Here is a 20,858-nt window from a genome sequence, read left to right as displayed (position 1 = left end):
AAGCCGGGAGGGCGATGCCTGGCTGATGCTGGTGGGAGCTTTTTCCCACTCCCTGGTGCCAGGTGACCCCAACTTGTCACTGCGAGAACGAGCGGTGAGCTGTGCTGCGCCACGCTGGGCAGAAGCACTGCATTTATTTAGTGTTAAGGGGAGGGGCATCACCAACAACAGAAAAAGCAAATGTACACAGGAGAAGGGACCGAAGACAGTCCGGTGGCTTGCGATGATGCCAGCAGCTGGGCCACCCTCCAGCAGTGCACTGGAGTAACGACGCAGCGGTCCCACACAGAGCACCAGGAGCCTTTCCCGGAGGATGCACGACCACGCCAAAAATAATGCGGGGATCGGAGGTGTGCGAATACCGGGCACTGGCCAGGCCCCTGCTTGGACTCGCGCTCCCGGGAACCTGCTCTTGGAGAGGTACTAAGCCCGAGGAGCCACGCAGACGCTGCGGGAGCCAGCCTTGGGAAGGAGGCACCGCGTATTTCTTGCAGCGTAACCGAAAGAAAACAAGGATGAAGAGCAACTGCTGAAATAATTAGCAGGGGTCGGCGCTAAGGGTGTGTGTGCGTTAGTGACGAGAGCCTCTGCCCAGACGTGGCGCAGCAGCTCGGTCTCGCCCCGGGCAGAAGGCACGGTGCCGCTGGCTGTCAGCGCCCGGCGCCTACGGGGGGGGACAGGGAGGGTCACGCAGCCACTTGAAGGGAGCCACAAACCCGCCGGGGAGGAGTGTTCAGTCCAGGCTAAGCATCCCGGAGGTAAAGTCGTCTGGCGGTGAGTTTCCTGCTCGGGGAGGATGATTTTTGGGGGCAATTTGCAATTTCAGCAGAAGTCTTAGCGTCAGCACCAATTAACTTCCTCCCCCAGCCCCATCTGAGACCCAGATGGGAGGCGTAAGCCAGCCTGTCCCGAGTCTTTTGGTGTTTGCAACTTAAATACAGGAGCAGACTTCAGTAAGAAACCGGTTTTGCTTTCCTGAAGAGTCACTCCACATCCTGCAATCGGTGTCTGCAGCACAAACCCCCCCCCCCCGCCTGCGTTTCTCCCCAGGGATACTGCCAGGGTGGGCTTTCTGCACCACATGTGGGTATCGACCACCCGGCTAACTCCTAATCCAGGGATACAACTAGGCTATCCGACACCGCCGAGACAACTCGCGTGACAAACAACTCCAAGGTAACAAAAGGGCTGGGAAGTAATATAGAAACGTGATCTAGCTTTGAATCTCCTGCCTTTTGGTTGCTCACAATGGAGGTGTCCAAAAAATAGCCGTTGGGAAAAATTAAGACATCCTATTTACAAGTTCATATGCACTTAAAATAGATAATTGAGCCCCATTCCTCTGATAATGCATGTCGGGCACCCGCAGTGAGAACGTGGCTCGAACGGTCATCAAAAAAATCTTTAAAGTTTTTTTTCCTTAAAAAAAATAAGTTATTTTAGACCTGACAAATCACTTGCCAAAGGGAAGCAGCTGTTAAACAGAAGCAGTTACTCAGTTATACAAGGGCAAAGAAAGCATCAGTCAATGAGCTTTAGAGGCTTGTATAACAACGGAGGCAATTTTAAAAGCTTTAAGAAACTCACTCTCCGGCTGATGGTTTTGTTTGCCAGCTTTCAGCGTGCATCAACCCAAGTTTAAAGCTCTGGGGTTTCTATCTGTGGCGGGCCGGCCGACGGCAGGACACTGCACCCGACGGCTCACCCACCTGTGAGCTCCTGCCAAGGGGTGGTGGATGTGGACGCTCCGCTGCAGACTCGCCCCGGGGTCTCGGCAAGTCGGGGGATGAAGGCAGCGTGGGGCGGGGGGGGTCCGGCCGGGGCTCCCCTCCCTCGCCGTGGCTGCGTGGGGTTTCACGCCACCGCTCCTCCCAGCAGCGCTTTTGGCTGGCAAACCCCCGCGGGCTGGCAATGTGGTTTGTAATGCTCAGTGAATTAATTAATTCCTCCCCCTCCCCGGTCCCGTCCTCCCCAGGGCTCACTGCTGTGTGTCCGCATCCGACCACCGGCAGCTCAGGACCGCTGCGACCAGCTCCTACCTGCACGGGGTGGAAGCGCAGGGGTAAGTCCCCCTCCAAGCTGCCCAGCTCCGGACCTGGAGCCCAGGTCAGGATGGCGCCGCACCGGGGGAGGAGGCAGCTCCAGTCCTCCACCCCCTCTCCCCAGGGCCAGGTGAGACGCCGGCGGAGCAGAGCCGTGGTCCTCAGAGGAGAATGGTGAGAGCTGGGTGCGGGTCTTCTTGCCGGGGATCTCTGTGGGCGGACGGAAACGGTGAGTTTCATTTCCCCGTGCTACGGGGGCGAGGGGGCGGGGAGGGGGCGTCTGAGGAAGTTCAGTCCATCACAGGACAAAAAACAGGATGAGCACCACCAGCAAGATGACGAAAAGGACGATAATTGCACACCACTGCCGTCGATCTGGAAGGAAAAGGAAGCGTCAGTCTTCCTGCTTTAACAGGGAAGGAAAATTGGGCGAGAGCTTTTCTTTGCTTTACTGGTAGGAGCCCAATTTGAGCTTAAAGAAGCCATAAAAAGCCAAAGCAGCAGTTCCTTTGGCACCGTGCCCCACTGCAGCCCACGAGGCGACAGCGTTTCTCCTCCAGGATACATCTGTTTTTGGGGACAGCTGCGGGAATTCTTGAGGCTTCTCCCCAACCAAGTTCAAACAGATTTGATAAAGCCGGTTCAAAAGCAATCGGGAGGAACAGACAGCTGCTGTGTGTTGCTGCTTGTTCACGGAGTAACCCGTTTGCTAGCGGAACAAGGGGTCCGGTGAAAGCTGCCCGGAAGAGCTCTGCCAGGAGGAGCTTATGGCAGCTCCCCTGAGGAGAGGGCCAGGACTGAGACTTCCCCAGGATGTCCTTACACCTCGCTGGCCCCGGGCACGCTCTGTAGGAGCTCAACGCTGCATCGCCTCTGAGAGTGGCTACTGTCAGTGGCCAGAGAAGGCCCCTGTGAGACGATGGTGCAGCAGCAAGGCCAGGGCTGCTGGCACCCCCCAACTTCTGGGCACAGAAGCTACCCTGGGAAGAGCCCTCCTGGTCAGCCCCAGCACGTGCGATGCCAGGGATAGCAGAAATGCTTTCACAACTCTCAGAAGCACTCTGCAACCATCGAAGTGTTTTTTCCAGAGGAAAGGGGAGATACACAAGGTTTGCCGGCAGTCATGCTGCCACCGGGCTACTGGTGACCCAAAAAGCACTGCCAGCACTCCAAATGGTCTCTCTAGGGCTGTATTTCCACCACCTCAGAAATCCCCCAGCCAGCCCAATCTTGCAGAGCAGGAACACTTCTCCTCGCTGCTCCCTCCACAAGCTACCCGAGCACCCACGGGAGAGGGGGGTAACGGAGGAGGCGACGCCGGGCGCCCTGCCAGCGCTCGGAGAGCGGCGGCGGGGGGACTTCCCGGCAGGCATGCTGGGCTTCCTGTTTGCTCTGCCCGCGGCGCCCCGCCAGCCCACCCGCTGCAGGCACAGCCTTATAAGGACTTTTCTCGTGGGTTCAGCCTCCCCCCCGACGCAGAAATCGCCTCTTTCCTCTGTCAGCTGAGAGATCTAGCGGGCCTGCCCGGCGCCAGCAGCGCGAGGGCAGGTGGGATTTGGGAAGGAGCTTGCCGCGGGCAAGCGTTTGGTGGGGGTGGGGGGGAAGCCACACACGGTGGCGAGTGTTTTATGGCACCTTGAAAGCTTTTGTTCCGCAGGCAGTCTGAGAAACTGCAGCAGCGCAGGAGGCTGCAGAGCTTCCCTCCTACTGTCGAGAGGGGGATTTTCCCACCACGGCAGTAGCAGCATAAATAGAAAAGCATCTGTAAATAAAACAAAGGCAAAGGATGGGCTGCAGAGTAGTGTCTGGGCAGGAGCAGCTGCAGGGCTTGGAAGTCTTCCCCCTCTTTCAAACACCAAGAGAGCTGCTGCCTTCCCTCTGCTCGGGTCTGGGCTGGCTGTCAGTGGGTGGGAGCACGCAGTGTCCCAGCCCGAAGATCCGAGGGCTTGTCTCTCCCTTTCCAGGACTGGATCCCACTTCCCAGGACCTACCGCTTGTCATGTGAGACACTTTGGCGAGCTTCTTCATGACGTTATCAAGCCGCGACTGAGTGCTGTCTAACTCGTGGGAGAAGTCGTCCAGCATCCTGGGGACAGAGAAGCACAGCACCTGTCAGCAAACAGCGCGTCCCTTCAGGGTTCCTCACACCCTCACACACGCTGGTCAAAACCCCGATGTGATTAGCGTGTCACACCTTGGCGGAGAAACGCAGCGCAGCCCAGTCTCCTTTAAAGTACCCAAGGAGGGGGAAAAAACCCTGCTGAGGCAGCTCTGCTTTGGTGGAGAGTGGGAAGTCATTTGGGACTCCCATCGGACTGCCCCCCTCTGCGTGTTCACGGCTGAGCTCTATGCACCCCTGCTAGATGAGGAGTGGGGTTTTTCCTCCTTTTAAAGAGGAAGGTCTCATGTATAATCTGCAATTAGCAGAGACCAGTTAGATACACCTAGGTGCTAGCTTGCACTTCAAATCCCTTTTCTTGTTCAGGGCTTGCAGTTGAAGCTAAAATCTTGTTCCAGTCACCTATCAAGCAGGAACGAGATTTTGAAATTGCTTTTAAGGTGCTTTTTAAGCTCTGCATGGAAGTTACCCCTCTACTTCCTCCACACAGTGACTGTAATGAATCTGAAAGCCTTCCTGAAGCTGTGCTTTGTCAATGCCAAGAGCCCATTTGAAGAGAAACGAGCACATCCAGAATCAAGGTATCAATCCAACTGTCTCCAGCCAGTCAGATTTTAAAGCTTAATATGTTTAAAAGGACAGCTTCCCTCATTTGGAGTTCTAGGGCACTTGTTAAACCTTTCATTCAGTGGGAAAAAAGAAAGTTGTAAAAAACACATTGCAGTAGTTATCTGCTGCTGTCTAGCAAGCACTGATGGCTTATGTGATGGTATCAAAACGGACACACCGCACCGATCTGCTTCCATGAGAGCAGAAGACTCTCAGGCTTCAAGGCTTCATACAGGAGGTGTGTTTAAAGTTTCTTCTCTCCATCAAGGAAGACATTGCTTCACAAGGGACATGGCCCTCCAGACTCCTACCAGCCAAACAAGGAGGGCTTTTAGGCACAAAGCCTTCAAGCCTCTCTGCAAGTGTTAGCTGTTAGCCTGCATAACTGGAAACTTTATGCACTTGTTTGCAAAGGACAAGAACTGGGAAAAAAATCTGATTTATATGCAAATGATGGATGCAAATTACTTTGTGAGCTACCCTTTAACCCTTTGCGTGGGTGAGGGTTATTTTTAGCTTAAACTATGAATAGCAGCTCTGTGCTGCGTGTTTCAGAGCAGTGAGGCAGAGCTGAGAGCTCCCAGGTCAAGCCGTTTTCCAGGGTCAGCACAAAACCCTGTGGAGTGGGAAAGCACCCAGTATCCCCATTACACAGCACCTCCCTCCCTCGTCCCTTCGGTGCTGCTGGCTGGCTGAAACTAGGGAGCTCACTGTGTGCCTTAGGGGGAGTGTGTAAATAGGAGAGAAGGAGAGACGGGAAGGTAAACCAGCAGCTAAGCCTGCCCTAGGTGCAGGCTTTCAAACCAACGAGACTGCGGTTGGATTGCTGCAGGCTGCAGTAAGAAATGCTTTCCACTGCCTAAAATCAAAGGCTGGCTAGGAGCGGCTGCCTGAGGGACTAGGAAATTCAAGGCCCTAACAGGGGCAGAGATACGTGTTTGAGGACCTCCAGCTGTGTTGCAGCCAGCCCCATACTGGGTTTTCAGCGCCGCGTCTCACACTTACACTGCTTGCTCCTCCAGCTCCCCGCCAATGCGCTGGGACATGTTCTTCAGCACCCCGATGCTGCCAGAGACCAGCTCCAACTGCTCATCTTGCTGCTCCACAATCAACTGGGGCCAAAGAGAAGGGAAACGGGCAATTACAGGTCTGCCGCCTCCTGCAGCTGGGTTGAAGCCAGCTGATCCCATGGACAGACACTCGCTGCGGGGCCAACATCAGCTGCAGGGGCCTGGGCACAGACCTAAACCACCAGGAATGAGGACCACGTTTCTTAGAAACAGGAGAGCCTCCCGGGCATGGCACCCCTACGGCACAGCAGGCTGCAGTCTCCCAACAGCCCTGCAAATCCAGCCTCAGCTCAGCCATGCTCCCTCCCTTCCCTGCCACACCCACCACTAAAGCAACTCTTGGAAACCACAGGGGCTGGTCGTCAAAACCTCCGTGAGCCCCCCTGCCTGCAACGGGCACCAGGGAGCCGTGCTGATGCTGTGCCTGGGAAATGCAACCTGGAACGTGCGGCAGCTAACAAGGGGTTAATGCGAGTAAAAGGGTTGCAGCTTCTACAGCTGAAAATAGCAAGCCTGGCTCCGAATGTGCCAAAGGAATAGGTCTGCTGATGTTTTAAGTCATTTTCAGGGCACAGTCACGCTAAGGATTACGTTTACCCTAGTTACCTATTTCTGAATCTATTTATCTTCCTGGAGTCACTAGGTAAAACTGCGGGGTGGCATCACGGGACAGGAGCTTTAGCAGAGTTTGCCACCTCCAAAAGGCAGCTTGTTTAAAGGCCCGTGTTTGGGTGGGCTGCTGTACGCGGGTCTGCACGCTGCCCGGGCACTTCTCCAGACAAAACTCCCCCGGCAACGGGGAAGCACCTCGCCAGGGGTTCGGCAAAGCCCACGCACAGGCTTTCTCACGAAGCTCGTGTTGACAAAGGCAGGAAAAGGAAGCAGGCACGTGCTCCTGCTCCTAGCCCTGTTCTGATGAAGATGCACACAAACAACAGCAAACATCAGCTCATTTTTTAACCAGGGGAAGTTGCATAAGAGAAACAGGCTCTTTTCTGTTTGCGATGTTTCTACTCTTCCAAGGATTTCAGCAATCGATGTCGTATTAAAGCTTAGCGTGCTACATCTTCCAGATCATGTTGTTTGCCTTCTGTACAGAGCAGAAGACCCAAGCCTCAAGGGTTAAAAACTCCGTGCCAAGGTGCATCCAAAGCTGTTCTGTACAGGAAATGCATGCACAGGTATATGCTGCAAGCAAAGAGGAGTGCTGTCAGGCTCCTGGATCCAGACCAGCCGAGGACTGGATTTGGTTTTTGGCTCTCGCAGCCTGCACCTCATCCCCCCAGCACCCATTTGGCAAGCAAAGCTATTTAGTTAGTCCGCACGGTGCCAGTTGTTGCCTTACCTGTTGTTGAGCTTGCTGCTCCTCGATGAAGTGTGAATTTGCTAACTGCAGCTCCCGGTCCAGACGGCTGTATTTATCAGGTCCAGCGCTCCAACTCTGACTCCCGCTTTCTCCCAGGAGCACCTGAAGAGATGCAGAGAGCCCTTAGCAACACCCTTGCGTCTGCTCACAGCCTGCATACAGGGTGTTGTGGGAAGGCAGACAAGGCAATGCTCCTGTACACACATATATAGCACCCTTGTCCTCCTGCCCTATTGCTACTCAACCAGAGTGCTGTCACAATCTAAAACAACACAATCCCAAAACGCCAGCCTGGGAAGTCTCTGCAGCCTGTTATTGCAGATCTGCCCCTCCAGCAGCAGGAAAGCTGGAGTACGAGTGACAGACGGTGTATGCAGGAGGTCTGCACAGCACAAAAGACTAGCAAAGGTCTAAGAGGCAGCATTGTGTGCTAGGACATGTGATCTGGGAAGTATCCAGCTATATTGTGTTAACAGATGTATAGCTCGAACTGAACGTTGTGCTACAGACAGGGACTTAAGAGGGTCTGGATAAAGTGCTTAACCAGTGCAGGGTTGTATGTTCACAGTCTTTGATTCAGGCTACCTGCTCCTCCAGCGTACTGTACAGTTGCCAGCATACAAGATTACACTTGCTACCTGCTCTACAACCCGAATGGAGAAGCTTGAGCAAAGCCAGCAGAGACGTGGCTTTCCAGCTGAGTAAGTCTGTTCCCTGGAAGGGGTACAACACGAGCAATGGATGCTGGAGAATGAACATGGCCCGCAGGTGAGGAGCTGCACCCTGCAGCACCACGGATGGGTGAGGGAGCTCTGCCCACCAGTGTGGAAGCAAGGCCGACTCGTAATGAGACCGTCTGGCAGCTTCTGATTGTGGGCAGGAGGGGACAACTGAGTATTTGTGAAGAACAGCAAGATGATGACCAGGCTGCTCCAGCAGACTAAAAACAAGATGGCCGCTACAGTTCATCTGCCTTACAAGGCTCAAGGAGGGATGAGGAAAGCCGACAGACCAACCACTCAGGAAGCTGGCAGGACATCTGGCTCTGTCTGCCCCCGAGACACTGAGCAAGCTCCTGGTCCTCTCCAGTTCATGGGAAGCGCAGCTACCGCTTATTTAATGCGATGCACTAGTTTTGCTCCAGCTTCAACACAAAGGCCTCTGTTTGCCAGCCTTAGCCTGTGAGGGTCAGGAACCCGCCTCTCAGACCCAGAGGCACGCTGGAAAAGCTGCTACAGCCCAGCCCAAGCTTCATAGTCTGAAGCTGAGGGGCTGGGGAAGGGAGAGGAAAGCTGCAAGGGGAAGTCAGTTTTCCTGACCAGATGTCGCCGCGCTCGCTGGGCCATATGGTCTCCTGCAGCTAGCAGGAACTTCGCACAAGAGAAAGCAGCAAAACGCAGACAGCTACAGACTTGTTTGAGCAGGGGTGTAAGGGACTTTGCTTCTTCAAGTGTTTGCCAAGCATGTCAATTAACCCCGTAACAAGCTCAGGAATCAGCTCTGTGTTTCTCAGTAGCTTGTTGCAGTTTGTCATTTTTGCCACAAGCGGTACGATAGGTGCAGTGAGATAAGTTCCTTGTGCGAAGTGTACGCTGACTTTTACTGAGGCAGCTCTGAGATCTCCTTACAGCCGCCCCCATCAGCTGAGAAGGAGCACAAGCCACATCTATTCCTTAGATTACAAGTGCAGACAACCTGAGACTCCTTGAGCTTCTTCCATGGCTAACTATTACAAGAGGCAGTTGTGTGAAAGGATATTGCAGCATCTTAGCTCCGAAATACAGCAGAGCGCAGGATTACACATGGATTCTGAGTCTGTTCCCCCTGAGGAGGAGGGAGATTCCCCTTTCCACGGGATGATGCAACACCAACAGTTGTACACAACCAGATCTGAAGGCAGAGACAGATGGCAAGTGCTGACTTATTGCTTTGAGACACAGGCTTGGAAGAGGGAGGCAGAATCATGCCTCCGAGAACCAGCTCTCTCGGTCAGCAAAACAGACTGGGTTCAAACACACAGCTTTGCTGCAGCATGCAAGCCCCCTCCCAGAACAAAGGTTTTTAAGGGGATGAACTACAGACAGGATATATATTGTAATTACAGCTTTTACACAGCTTTGATCAATGCTATACGCTCTACCTTATGATGTGGGGCCTTGAAGTAAGTGAAAATGGAAGTTCCACCTAGCACATACCTTAAGACACCAGCTGCCAGAGCTGATAAATCCTCCTCACTCCTTAAAGTACCAAACAGCTACTGCATTCACTTAACTTGCCTGTTTCTGGTTCTTACCTGCCTGTTTTTCCTTTCAGCCAGTGCTTGCATGGAGGAGTTTGACATCTGATCCTTCATTTCCTGTTTGTTCAAGGAAAGAAGTAGTATGTGAGCATTGGATCTGAGGTGACAGGCAGTTTCAGGGTGCTACAGGGCTGTCTATACCCAGCAAGGCTTCTTTAGGGGGAGTAAGAGAAGGGACATTTTCTTTGAAAATGTGCAGTTCTAAAGAGCCTGGAAGGCTTCATCACAGTTCATCATTTTACTAATACTAGAATCAACAGCAATGGGATATTTTGAAAATATTCCTTATTTACCACTCATTTTGCTTCACTACAGCCAGAAACACTTTGATTTGTATATTAAACTAATGATCCCATCGATAGACTGCAAGGAAGAGTCATGTTCTTCAAGGTCTTGAAAGCCCATAACCCGCTGCACTTTGTTCCCAGTTGCATCTGGTTTTATATTGTGGAGGATAAGTTTCCTGTCCTGTGGCCATCCTCTCCGACTGTGCCTCTGTTTTCTCTGTTATCAATTAAGTTTTGCTGTCAAGTTCCTGTAGAAGATCACTAGCCACAGAAGGGTCTCCATCACAGCGTAGTCTAGTTTTTATAGGGTAGATTAGCAAGTAGTCAATACGATCTAGCAGGGATTGATCCACCAGCACAGTTCTGATGTCACCAGAACATTTAGGTAAGTTTAGCTGTTCAAAGATGCACAATATGTCACCTAAGAGCACCAGATCCCGCTCGGTTACTCGGCACCGGCTAATGCTCATGCATCACGAATTCCCCCAGGGAAACTGGAAGTCAGCTGCATAATGCCACTACGAAATTTCACTTAACAGTAAAAGATGTGGCTCCAAAACCCATTAGCCAGCAGTTTTCAGCCAGGAAAAGAGGACCATAGAGCGGGCTTGCCTGATCCTGCCCGTTTGGGAGTGGACTACACCGAGGGGAAGGCAGCAAGCACATGTCTGCTACCCAGGGCCAGCACGGTTTCGGGATCAGTTCCCAGGCAGCAGGCTTTAGGAACTGCGTCCAGACTGCAGGACTGCAGGTAGGGTAACAAGCTTGCTGCCAGCCACAGCAATGCATTTGTGAAGCAGGAACATCGGAGGCATGAGGGGCAGCAGAAACTAAGCTATGCTCAGTGTAGCTATTAATAGGGAGAAAATTTCCTAACTAGCAGCTTGTTACCAGGCAGTGGAGGCTTTTAGGAAGACGTTTCTTCTCTATTTATTACCACCAAGTAGTTAAAATCCTCCTTTTGCTTCTGAAGTATGAGCTTAAACTAAAAAAAAAATCTTCTCAAAGTTAAAAATAAATCTAGTGGTTGTTTGGACTATTTTGTAGTGGTAGGAAGTTGAAGTCAGCATGTCAATAACGTTAGGCTTTAACCATCTGTCAGTGTTCAAAGTGGACTCTCTGTTTTTGAAAACTAGCGCTACAAAAGCACAGGACAGTTGCGGTTTCCTTCAACACTGAAGAGAGGCTCCAGCCTCCCCTGCATTGCAGCAGGGTCTTTACTCTTCCTTCCCAGTTTCTATAGGTTCCCAGGCTCACTGTTGCAAGAGAGGTGTGAAGACTTAAAGGGGCAGCAGCAGAAAAGGAGGGTATGCCATGGGGTACCTGCACCCCCACAGCCCCAAACCCATCTGGGCATCCCCAGGAGGGACCATATGAGGAAGAGGAGGAGGCCTGAGAGAAAGCAGGTAGCAGGTTTATTCTCTGCTCTCCACTTCAGCACAGAAATGACCACAAGCTTTCCTTTTTTTAACCACCTAATCACTCCCCCTGCCTTCCCCCCTGCTCCCACCCCAAGCCCACGTTCCTTACCCTGACCACCTGCCGCGTGCTCGTGATGAAGGCTTTCCTGATACCCAGCTCCGTCGCATCGAGGTTGAATTTCCGTGGGTTTGCCTCAACAATGCGTAGGCAGTGAGTCAAGGAGACCCCGTTAGCAGTGTTGACTATGCACACAAATACACAAAACCCGAGCGTGCCGCAGCGGGGGGTCTACCAAGTGTCCACTGCGCTGTGCCTTTTCCCAAAATTTGATTAGCCAAGTACAAAACACTGGAGGAAAAAACAGGCACGCAGGAACATACTGTGCAGTACACGCACCAGTGTGAGGTTTTTCTCTTGCTTTTTTTTGGTTCTCTGATACTGCGCAGCGCTTTCAGGAGTGCTCAGATGAACACAAGGGAAAAGAAGTATTTCTGGAAGCCAGCCTAGAGTATGACTGACTACACAGAAATCCAAATTCATACAACACAATAGGCTTTCTAGAACAAAGCATCTTAGAATATACCTTGTCAAAAGGAAAACAAAAAGGCAAAAGGAAAATCCTTTTGCTGAACACATTTGTCTTAATTTCTCATTTGCAGTTTGAGAAAAGCCAACGTAAATGCAAAATTCAATCCCAAGTAGTCCTGATTTCTGCAAAAAGTAACTACTGGCAAGCACTGGTACTCAGCTATTTAGTTCAACTCAGGAACTGTACGCCCTTACGCCCAAAGGACCACAGAAAGGATATTAATTGTTTCATCCAAGTCTTCCAGGTCCCACTCGATGCTCCGCAGGTTGTTCCTGAGCTCATTAGTGGTCCAGTCGATTTCTTCTCTTGTGGCGATGGAGGGATCTTGCAAGAGCTCTGTCCACCTCTGGAAGAGCCCCTGGGCGGTGTTCACAGCCTTCTGCACCTCCCTGCAGCCGGGGTGATCAGAGAGAAGCGAAGGGATTATCGTCATGCCAGGACAGCCCTGGGTCCAGCTAAGCAGGGAAGCATAGCTTTCTTCCAAACACCGCTCCTTCACACAATTTTTAGTTTATTTTGTAAAATAAGGATTTGCCCTAGTTGCTGGACAATCCCGTCTCTTGTTATGGCACAAAGTGCTGAGCAGCAACAACTTACAGGTCAGCTATTAATGAAGGGACCTATTTCTTTATGGAAGGTGTCTGTCGAGTGTCACGCAGGCAAGCCAGGGCAGAGTGTCTGAACAAGGCAGCTCTTTGGCAATTAAATGTTCTGCATTCCTCTCAACAGCTTTCCTCTGAAGACTCTTGACTACCTATGTAAGATACCCCAAGGGCACACAGAATTACAGGAACTGTCCCCACAATACAGCCAGGCAGACTCTTGAGTGCAGCACTGTTTACTTTAATTCAGCATTTAAAAAATACACAGCTCTACTGGCTTAGGGAACAGAAGTCTTTTCTGCTGCTCTAAGCTTTTTGGAGATGAGTGCATTCACAGCACGGGAAGGCAGGCTTTGCTGACAGTACTGAACACCGCTTTGATGGTTTGGGGCAAGCGGGTCTGTAAGTTTGGGTCACGGTCCATCAGTGTGGTTATCTGTATTTACAAACCCTGCAGTCCTGGGCTGTGAAGCGCTCCCCCAGCTTCATGGGGAACTGGGATGAGGGGTGCAGTCGAGACCAGACTTTGCTGGTGTGAAAGGGGGCCACCACAAGCCTGAGAGCTTGCACGCAGCATCCACCTAAGATGCAGGTGTTTATCCCCAGTAAAGGTAAGTAGGTTATCAGCAGGGGAAGCCCAGGACAGATAAACTGAGCCCACACCCTGCAGGGGTGCCAGAACTGCAGCTTCTCTTTACCTTACACCGTGGCCTGAAGTACTCAACATTGTTGTCTAAGCTGCAGTCTCTTGGCACCCTGACATGCGTCCCTCCTCTTCTTGCACGCCCACAGCTCCGAGTCTGCCACATCTAGTGCCCTAAAGTCAGCAGCCCACACTGAGGATCTGGAGCTTCGTTCCCTCCACTACTTGCTAGCAGAAGTTTTAGTTTTCTTCCATCTGGGCACACTTGGGAAAGTACCCACAAGCAGGAATTTAAAGCAGAGCTGGATGTCCTCTGATGGGAGGAGTTACGAACTCCAGAAAAGCAAACTAAACACAATGTGGACAGCCTCCACCAGCCCCTTCCACCCCAACTGGTTGGGTAATAATTAATGCTGGGAGCGGCAGCACATCCCCTCTCCCTTCCCAGCCCTTCCCCACATAGCATGGGAACCTCTCTGGAAAGTTTGACAGGACGTTTGCTCCCCACCCACGGCAAATCGTATTTTTTCCCCTTAGCACCAGTTCAACCTGGCAGAGATTCACTTTCCCTGGCTGCACCAGCATCCCTTCCCGCACCTCCTATGCTCACACGCTTTCCCCACGGCTCCCCTATGACCACTTCCACTGCTCCTGAGGGCTGTTTCACTGCGATACGGGGCAGGCGACCAGCCCGCAGCAGAAGCTGAAGCAGGCCCCAGGGTATTTTTTAGAGACTAAGGTGCTTTCACAGTATTGATTACAATTTTCCTTTCCTGCTGCCTCGACCGCCTTTGGTTTGCGCTCGCCTTTGTTCAGGCTCTTCTCTGCTTGCTTCCTCTCAGGGCAACTGTCCACACTGCAGCTTCTTCCCCGGCTTGGTCCCTGCTCCTCTCCATCTTTCCGCCTGGACACCACGGCCCTGGTCTCCTGGGGATGCCACCCACGAGCCAGCCCGCCCGGCTCTGCCTGCTGCAGGGCGACATTTCCCAAGCCGCTGTCACCTCGCTCCGACGGCCGGCGGGGACATCCGGGCAGGCTGTCCCCACGCCGGGCCAGCGTGCCGGCGGCCGCACCTGCAGCCAAGGCAGCGCTGCACCTCCCGCTTCCCCGCCCGCCCCTGTACCCGGGGCCGCACCTACAGAGCTGGGGTGTCCTTGGCCCGCAGAGCGGGGACTGCTTCGCGCGGGGAGGCCCGGGCGCGGCCCGGCACAGCGCCTCGCCCCGGGGCCTCCCGCGCCCGGCTGCCGACGCCGGGGACCCCAGCTGGGCCCAGGCCGGGGACGCCCCCAAACCCCCTCACCCTCAGAAAGGGGGGGACGGGGGCGCCATTTTCCCCCGCCTCGGTCGCCTCCACAGACCCCCCCCCGGCCGCCGCTCACCCCCCTCTCCCCGGGCCTCCCCCGCTGCGGGGCGGCCATACCCAGCCCCCTCCCACCTGCGCCCGGGAACGCCCCCCGGACCCCTCCCCAGCCCCCACGGCGCGGGGTGTCTCCCGCGGGCGGGCGCTCACCCCTTCACCACGAAGAAGGGGTCCTCCATCGACATGGCGCTGCCGCCGCCGCGCGCCCCGGCCGCCGCGCGCCGCCCGCCACGCCCCCGCCGCCCCCGCCCCGCCCCTTCCCCCGCCGCGCCTGCGCACAGTGCCCGTGGAGGGCGTGGGGGGGGCAGGGGGCGGGCTGAGGGGACGGAGCGCGCGCGGCTCGCGCCGCTATGGCGGCCGCCTGAGGGAGCGGCTGCGCCTCGGCGGGACCGGCCTCACCGGGGGCTGTCGAGGGGCGGCGGGTGCCCCCCAGGCCGCTGCCGGGCGGGGAGCAGCCCCCAGAATGGGGGTGCTGCAGGGGCGGGGACAGTCCCGGCTCTTCCAGACTCGGGGAACCCGCGGCCCGCTGGGCCCTGGGCAGCCCGTCAGTGCTGGGGGGCACCGTGGCCGTCTCGCCGCTTCGCCGCCGGGTCTCGCTACGGGCCGGCTTCTCGGCGCTGAGCAGGGCCAGAATCACAGAATCATCAAGGTTGGAAAAGACCTTGCGGATCATCTAGTTCAACCGCGGCTTGTGTGGGGCTGGGGCGGCCACCCTGGCCTGGCTGCCGGGCCACGGTCCCTGCCAGGGTGTGTTCCCGCCCGGCGGGGGAGGAAGAAGGGGAGAGCGACAGCCAGTCTGCTGTGCTCCCGCTACCCTTCCTGCCCCGGGAACGAACAGGCACCGCTTCCTTCCTCCTCCCTTCTGCGGGGTGAGAACAGCCCTTTGCCTCTTGGCTTTTGTCCATCTCAGGGTGAGGACCCCCCTGTGCCCTGCCTCCCCCTTCTGTTAAATCTCTGGGCTCCTTCGTAGCCGCTCAGCTGCAGGCACAGGTAGCTCTGGGCGTAGAAAAGCTGATAGGAGAGGAGTGGGGCCTGTGCAGTGCTGGGGGATGTTCCCATACAGACCCAGCGGAGCTTCTGTGCAGCCCTCTGCATGAGGGGTGGCCCTGCGTTACTCCCATGAGACAGGCAGGCACAGCGGTCCATTTTGCAGTGGCTTGGCCAGGAGTAATTCCCCAAGTCTTTGCCCTCTTGACCGAAGTGTGTGTCCCTGCCTGCTCTTTCCAAACGTGGCTGTGGTCCAGCATCCCTAGCAAAGGCAGTGCCGGTTCACTGGGGGAACCGGCACAAACCCCATTTGCAGAGATGCCTCCTCAGCATGTGAACTGGATACCTCACTTTTGCAATCGCAGCAGCTTTACTCATGAGTATGGGGTGGGAAGGCTGTGGCACATGTCAAACTGGTTTCTGCAGTTTGTGGGGTGAGAAAGCCGCCTCCTGCTCCGGCCAGCCCCACGCCTGGGAAGCTGCAGCTTGCCAGGTGTGGTGCAACAGGCGGCAGCTTTAGGGCTTGTGTTTGCCGGCCCTTCCTTGCTGCACCTTGGATGGCTCCTTTCCCACGCTGGCAGGTATCGGGGCGGGGGGGGTCCCTGCCAAATGCACTTTGCTGAATGCGGCAAGGTTCCCTCCAGAAAAAAACAGAGTGCCAAGGAGTCGCTGGGCCAGTTTGTCTGTCCCTGTCCCTCAAAGACCTTGTACTCCCTGAAACCTCACAATCGTCCCGTGATTTCCACCTGTGCTTCGTGCTCTTCAGATCTCCCACCTTCCTCACTGCTGCTGTTCCCCACACCATGCTGCAGCCCTTGTCTCCCGCTCTGGCAGCTTTGGGCTTCTTGCTGGGATAGAGGAGGAAAACCAGTGTGTTTCCGAGCAGGGGAAGGAGAGCTTGGGTTGGACTGGAGCTGCTTGGCAGTTCTGGTTTCCTCCTGCCAACAGTGTCCCAGCAGAGCCCTGGTATTTACTCAGTACCTGCGCTCTGCAGTGGCAGTGTATCCCAATGTGCTGCTGTGCCCTAACGACTCACATATTGCAAACGAGCTTGGAGGTGGCAGGTTGTGTAAAGTGTAAAGCTTCCCAGAGCTGTTGAGGGCTGAAAATAAGGAGGCGCTACCGAAATGTAGGGAAGCTGCAAACTTTCCAGGAAAAAAAAAAAGACAGCCTTATCTTTGATGCTGGAAATTAATTTATGCGATGTAGTAAATGATTTAGATTTTCACATGGAAGCCACTACAACCGCGCTGCTATGTATTTTTTAGAATGGGGGGATTTTTGCTGTTTCTTGTGGGAAACTCTGCTTTTGGTTTGGAAGCAGCGGGGAGTGTTTCGGTCGCTTTTTGGCATGCTCGGCTAACTGATTCCTCCCTGGGAGAGGAGTGCTCAGTGCATGGCCCACAGCTGCAGAACTGGTCAGGAGAGATCTGATTAAACACTTCTGCACCAAAAAGTGCCAACTCGTCAAAATCCCAACCGTCTGCACGAAAGAACTGGGCTCACTGAAACTTTTATCAGGAAAATTTTTGCAGCGTGTGTGTACATGCACAGGGAGGTGTGTGATCCCATGCTAGCCTGGCGCAAAGAATATGCATTTGGCATGGAAAGGATGGCTTTTCCTCTTGAGGAAAAGCTGGACTAGTTTGAATTTGGATTTGTAAAAGTATAGGGGATTTTTTTTTTCCCCCAGAAAAGGTGTTACAGCTAAAGGAAGAAGTGATAAAACAAATGGGTTTCAGAAGCTTCGGTGTTTTTCCTCCTCGTTTGCATTTTTAGTGAAAGTTGTTGAAGATTTTCAATGGGGGTTGTAAGAGGAGGATTAAGGCAGTGATGACTTGATATAAAACACTAGTCTGTAGCTAAATATTCAGTGTTGTGGTGGGCAGCGAGGCTTTACATCAAATCCTGAGGGTTTCCATCAAATCCTACCCACTCGTGGCCTCTCTGCATTTGTAACTAGGTTTCCTGAGCCTCATTTTTACAAATCTGTGGGGACTTCGCTGTGAAGCGCAAAGGGGACAGACGTCATGAGGCCTCAGCCGTACGATGGCATGGTGACCTGACAGCAGCAGCTCCGAGGCGTTAGAGGGAAAAGATGCCAAGAGGTGACTGCTCCTTGCCAAGAAGAAGGCTTGGATGCTGGATGCTCCTGGTCCCATGTGCTGGAGCCGGTGGAGCGGGTTTCCCTGGGCTTGCAGTTGTCTGGGAAGGAGTGAAGCGTGACCAGAGCTTCTCCTGTGGTCAAGGCTTTCCTCCTGTTACTATCTCTTGTGGGCTCTCGTTGTCTAACGAGAGTTGGTTTCATGCCATAGCTGTGCCCTTGGGTGGATTCGCAACAGTGCAAGACCTGTGGGCAGCAGAGACTGTAATCCCTGACTGGGCAACTGATCAAAAATGGTAAAAATGCCATAAAGTACGGAATAAATGAGCAAATGCAAGGTGATAATTCATGGTAGGATGTGGGATGACTATTCAGAATAAGGGTTGTTTGGGAGAAAATTAATTTTCCTCTTTGTAGTGCATGAGCGATCGGTTATTTAATGATGATGAAAATGGGAAATGAAGTTGAGCAAAGGCAGCATTACCTTCTGGGGAGTGAACCTCTGGTACTGCCTGCCACAGGATGCCAGGGATGCTGAGAGTTTACCTGGATCCAAGAAGAGGTTAAATTACATGAGTAGCAAGGTGCTGGACTGCCAGAGTCCTTGTTACTTTTTTAAGTGGGTGACATTGGAAGGATCTTTCCCCCAGCAACCTTTCCCCGTAACCTACCTCATTATCCTGGTGTCCGTGGATGACCTCGCCAGGGCTCTGGGCTCCGTCACGTAGTCAGCCCCACAAACCAGGTGAAAGACGAGGTGGCCAAAGGAAGGTCCCTACAAGAGAGAAGGGGCACAGATCAGAAAGAGTCGGGGGAGTCAATGCCTGCTGGCAGGCACAGATGTTTTATTTTGCAGTTTCCCTTGACGGTGGGAGGAGGGATTCACCACAGACAGGGTCTGCTCTGCCCTTGCTCTCATCGGTGGTTGCTACTCTGAGGACTCAAGGTTGCCTCCTGGGATGCCTTTGGACTTTTAATAAGCACAGTGTGTGGTGGGATTTGCTGGCAAGTCCCAAGGACCCTGGTCCCTCCTCTCGTTAGCAGGGAGTGGAGCAGGCAGCCTCGCCGAGGATAACGGCTCTGTGGCTTGGGAGTGTCATCGAGCAACCTCCCCATCACGCCTGAGCGGGAAGCAGTCGCACAGAGGACACATCTGCGCTCTGGGATGTGCAGAGGGCTGCAGTTGTCATTTGCCTGCCAGCTAAAAGGAAGGTGACATTGAGATACAGGGAGAGAGAAAAAAATAATTAGGCTGAGACTCCTTTGGGCAGGCGATCTACCCCACGGTTTGCTGAACTGTGACTTTGGCTGGCTCCGTGTGGAGTTCCACGATTAATTTGAGATGTTTAACCCCGTTCTGGGCTGCAGGTGAATGACACCGAGGCTGCCTTCTTCTTTAGCAAAGAGTTTGCTGGGGAGCGAATTGCTCCAGCAGAAAGCCCAGGCTTTGTCGGGCAGCCGAAGGGTTGTCTGCTGGGCTGCATCCCAGGGCTGTCCTGCTTCTTTTCCCCCTGGACACACGGCAGCCTCGGTCCTTGGCAATGCCACAGGACCCATTGCAGGCATATCAGAGAGGGAAAAAAAAATACAGGAAGGTGGACTACAATAGAAGGGTTGTCTGATAGGAAACCCCGGACAAATAAATGCATTTTTTCCCCAGGAAACCCAAACCAGTTCCATAAAACACTGTAAGATGTGGGGCCACATTTTTCCAAGGGAAATGTCTGCCTGAAGAAGCTGATAACTGGGAGTGGGATTTTTCCCCCCCTCTCTTCTTTGTGTTTGCAGAGGCTGCTGGAGGAGTAGCAGGATTTCTGATGGGCAGGGGGCCCAGGTCACGGGTCTCCAGGGGAGGGGAGGGAAATCCCAAGCCAGTGGCTCAGGGTGAGGGAAGGGAAATTTTAAATCATTTTTGCAGGGGGAAAAGGGGGAATCCCAGGTCACCAGTGAAAAAAAAGACATGTAGGAGGGAGTCCTGCCTGCCTGTGGTATCTACATTATCATCTTTGCCGATGGGAAGGGGGTTTTTAACCCTGGAAAACCCCTTTGCTTTCTAGTACGCGGCTGTGCTGCAGGTTCACACCCCACTGTGGTTTCAGGGGCGGGTGTCTCGGCACTCTCAGAAGCTGAGGGAGCTGCTTCCTCTCCTTTGGGTTTAAGTTTGTGTCGATTTGTTTGTATTTGTTTCGCTTGCACATTGTGTTTGGTTTCCCTTCACCAGTGATGAGCGGTTAGCACGCTTGGCTGTGTTTTGGGATGTTTCCCCACTCTTCTGACCTTATCTCCAAGCATGGATAAACCAGAGCAGTGGGGAACTCGAGGGGATTAGTTACCGATATCCGATTGCTGCAGGTCCAGACCACATCCATGCAAATCATCGATTTTTCTGAAGGAAAAAAACCAACCCCAAACAAGCCTCCTCCTCCTCCTCCCCATGAGCTCTGCGTGGGTCCCTCACAATTCAGATGTTTGTTGTTCCCATCTAGAAATGAACTTGGGCTGCGGATGAATCCACGTTTGGAAATGTTCCTGTCCTGTCCTGCTCCTCTTCTGTCAGCAGTCCCTGGGGATGTGCCTGGATCTCCCTGGGGCTTTGGCTGTCCTGAAGCTCCATTTTTGCTGCAGGCTGCTGTTGGGCTGAAGGCTTTTGCCCCAACCAGAGGGAGGTCTGGTTTGTTCTCATCTTCTTCCCAGGAAGGGTCTAACTCATGAATCGTGGTCCCAGTCGAAGAGAGAGGGGACGATGTGCTGCAGTGGTGCTGGGACAGCCAAGAGAAGTGATGGATGACTTCAGCCTGTGCTTTGAGGAGACCCTCATTTCACTGCCCGTCCTATCCAGAGGGTTTTCCACCTCTTTGCTGCAGCTGGCTTCCCCCTGGGGCCTGGCCGGAACATTTGGTGACAGCCAGAGAGAGGCTGGCGGGGGTTGTGGGGACTGGGGATGGGGACAGGCGCCGCTGTTGAAACAGGATCTTGCTAACCACATCCTCAGCCCCACCGCCGCAGGTTCGGGGCGGCCGCGCTGTGTGCCATATGGCCTTGCCGGTACGGCCCCCAGCCACGCTGACGCCGCGTGGGCTGTGTCTGGGGGGGACGGGAGCACCCCGGCCGGGGTTTTGCTGCCCTAGGTGGGGACGCAGGCAGCCGACACGCAGCCCCAGCCGCTCTGGGCCAAGATGCAGCCGCGCGAATCCCCGAAGAGCTTCCCGGCGCCGACCACCGAAGGCGGATTTAAACGCCTCCAAAAAACCCAGCGGTGTGCGCAGCCCTCTGCAGTTATTATTTGTACCACAAGCTGCTTCCTGCCCCGAGCTGCTTTTATCTCGCATTGTTTTCCTTTCCAGGTGGGGCCGTGGGCT

At 54.0% G+C, this 20,858-nt stretch overlaps 1 protein-coding gene across 3 annotated transcripts; it reads right to left on the bottom strand.

The window, feature by feature from the left end:
• Positions 1-90: 90 nt before the first annotated feature.
• Positions 91-14,637, bottom strand: STX6 (syntaxin 6). Of its 3 annotated transcripts, none has more exons than XM_074832942.1 (8): positions 14,559-14,637; positions 12,012-12,192; positions 11,323-11,406; positions 9,500-9,562; positions 7,186-7,308; positions 5,776-5,882; positions 4,034-4,128; positions 91-2,417 (listed from the first exon to the last, which is right to left on the bottom strand). In XM_074832942.1, exons 1-8 carry the CDS (start codon positions 14,591-14,593, stop codon positions 2,341-2,343), a joined length of 765 nt encoding a protein of 254 aa, XP_074689043.1. In that variant the 5' UTR covers positions 14,594-14,637; the 3' UTR covers positions 91-2,340. The 3 variants fall into 3 exon arrangements, with proteins under 3 accessions (XP_074689043.1, XP_074689041.1, XP_074689044.1); XM_074832940.1 differs by lacking the exon at positions 91-2,417 and adding an exon at positions 2,430-3,804; XM_074832943.1 differs by lacking the exons at positions 91-2,417; positions 14,559-14,637 and adding exons at positions 2,430-3,804; positions 13,855-13,981.
• Positions 14,638-20,858: the final 6,221 nt, after the last annotated feature.

The sequence above is a fragment of the Strix aluco genome, chromosome 8 (assembly GCF_031877795.1).
Source record: "Strix aluco isolate bStrAlu1 chromosome 8, bStrAlu1.hap1, whole genome shotgun sequence".
Lineage (NCBI taxonomy): Eukaryota > Metazoa > Chordata > Aves > Strigiformes > Strigidae > Strix > Strix aluco.
Note: the sequence above shows the minus strand (reverse complement) of the source record. Positions and strands in the feature narration are given on the sequence as shown.

Excerpts from the sequence above, each read along its gene's own strand:
- STX6 (XM_074832940.1), bottom strand. The coding sequence starts at position 14,593 with ATGTCGATGGAGGACCCCTTCTTCGTGGTGAAGGG. Across the intron at positions 5,883-7,185 it reads AGCAGCAAGCTCAACAACAG|TTGATTGTGGAGCAGCAAGA; the intron begins GTAAGGCAACAA and ends CTTTGGCCCCAG. Across the intron at positions 3,805-4,033 it reads AGTGTCTCACATGACAAGCG|ATGCTTTTCTATTTATGCTG; the intron begins GTAGGTCCTGGG and ends TTTTATTTACAG.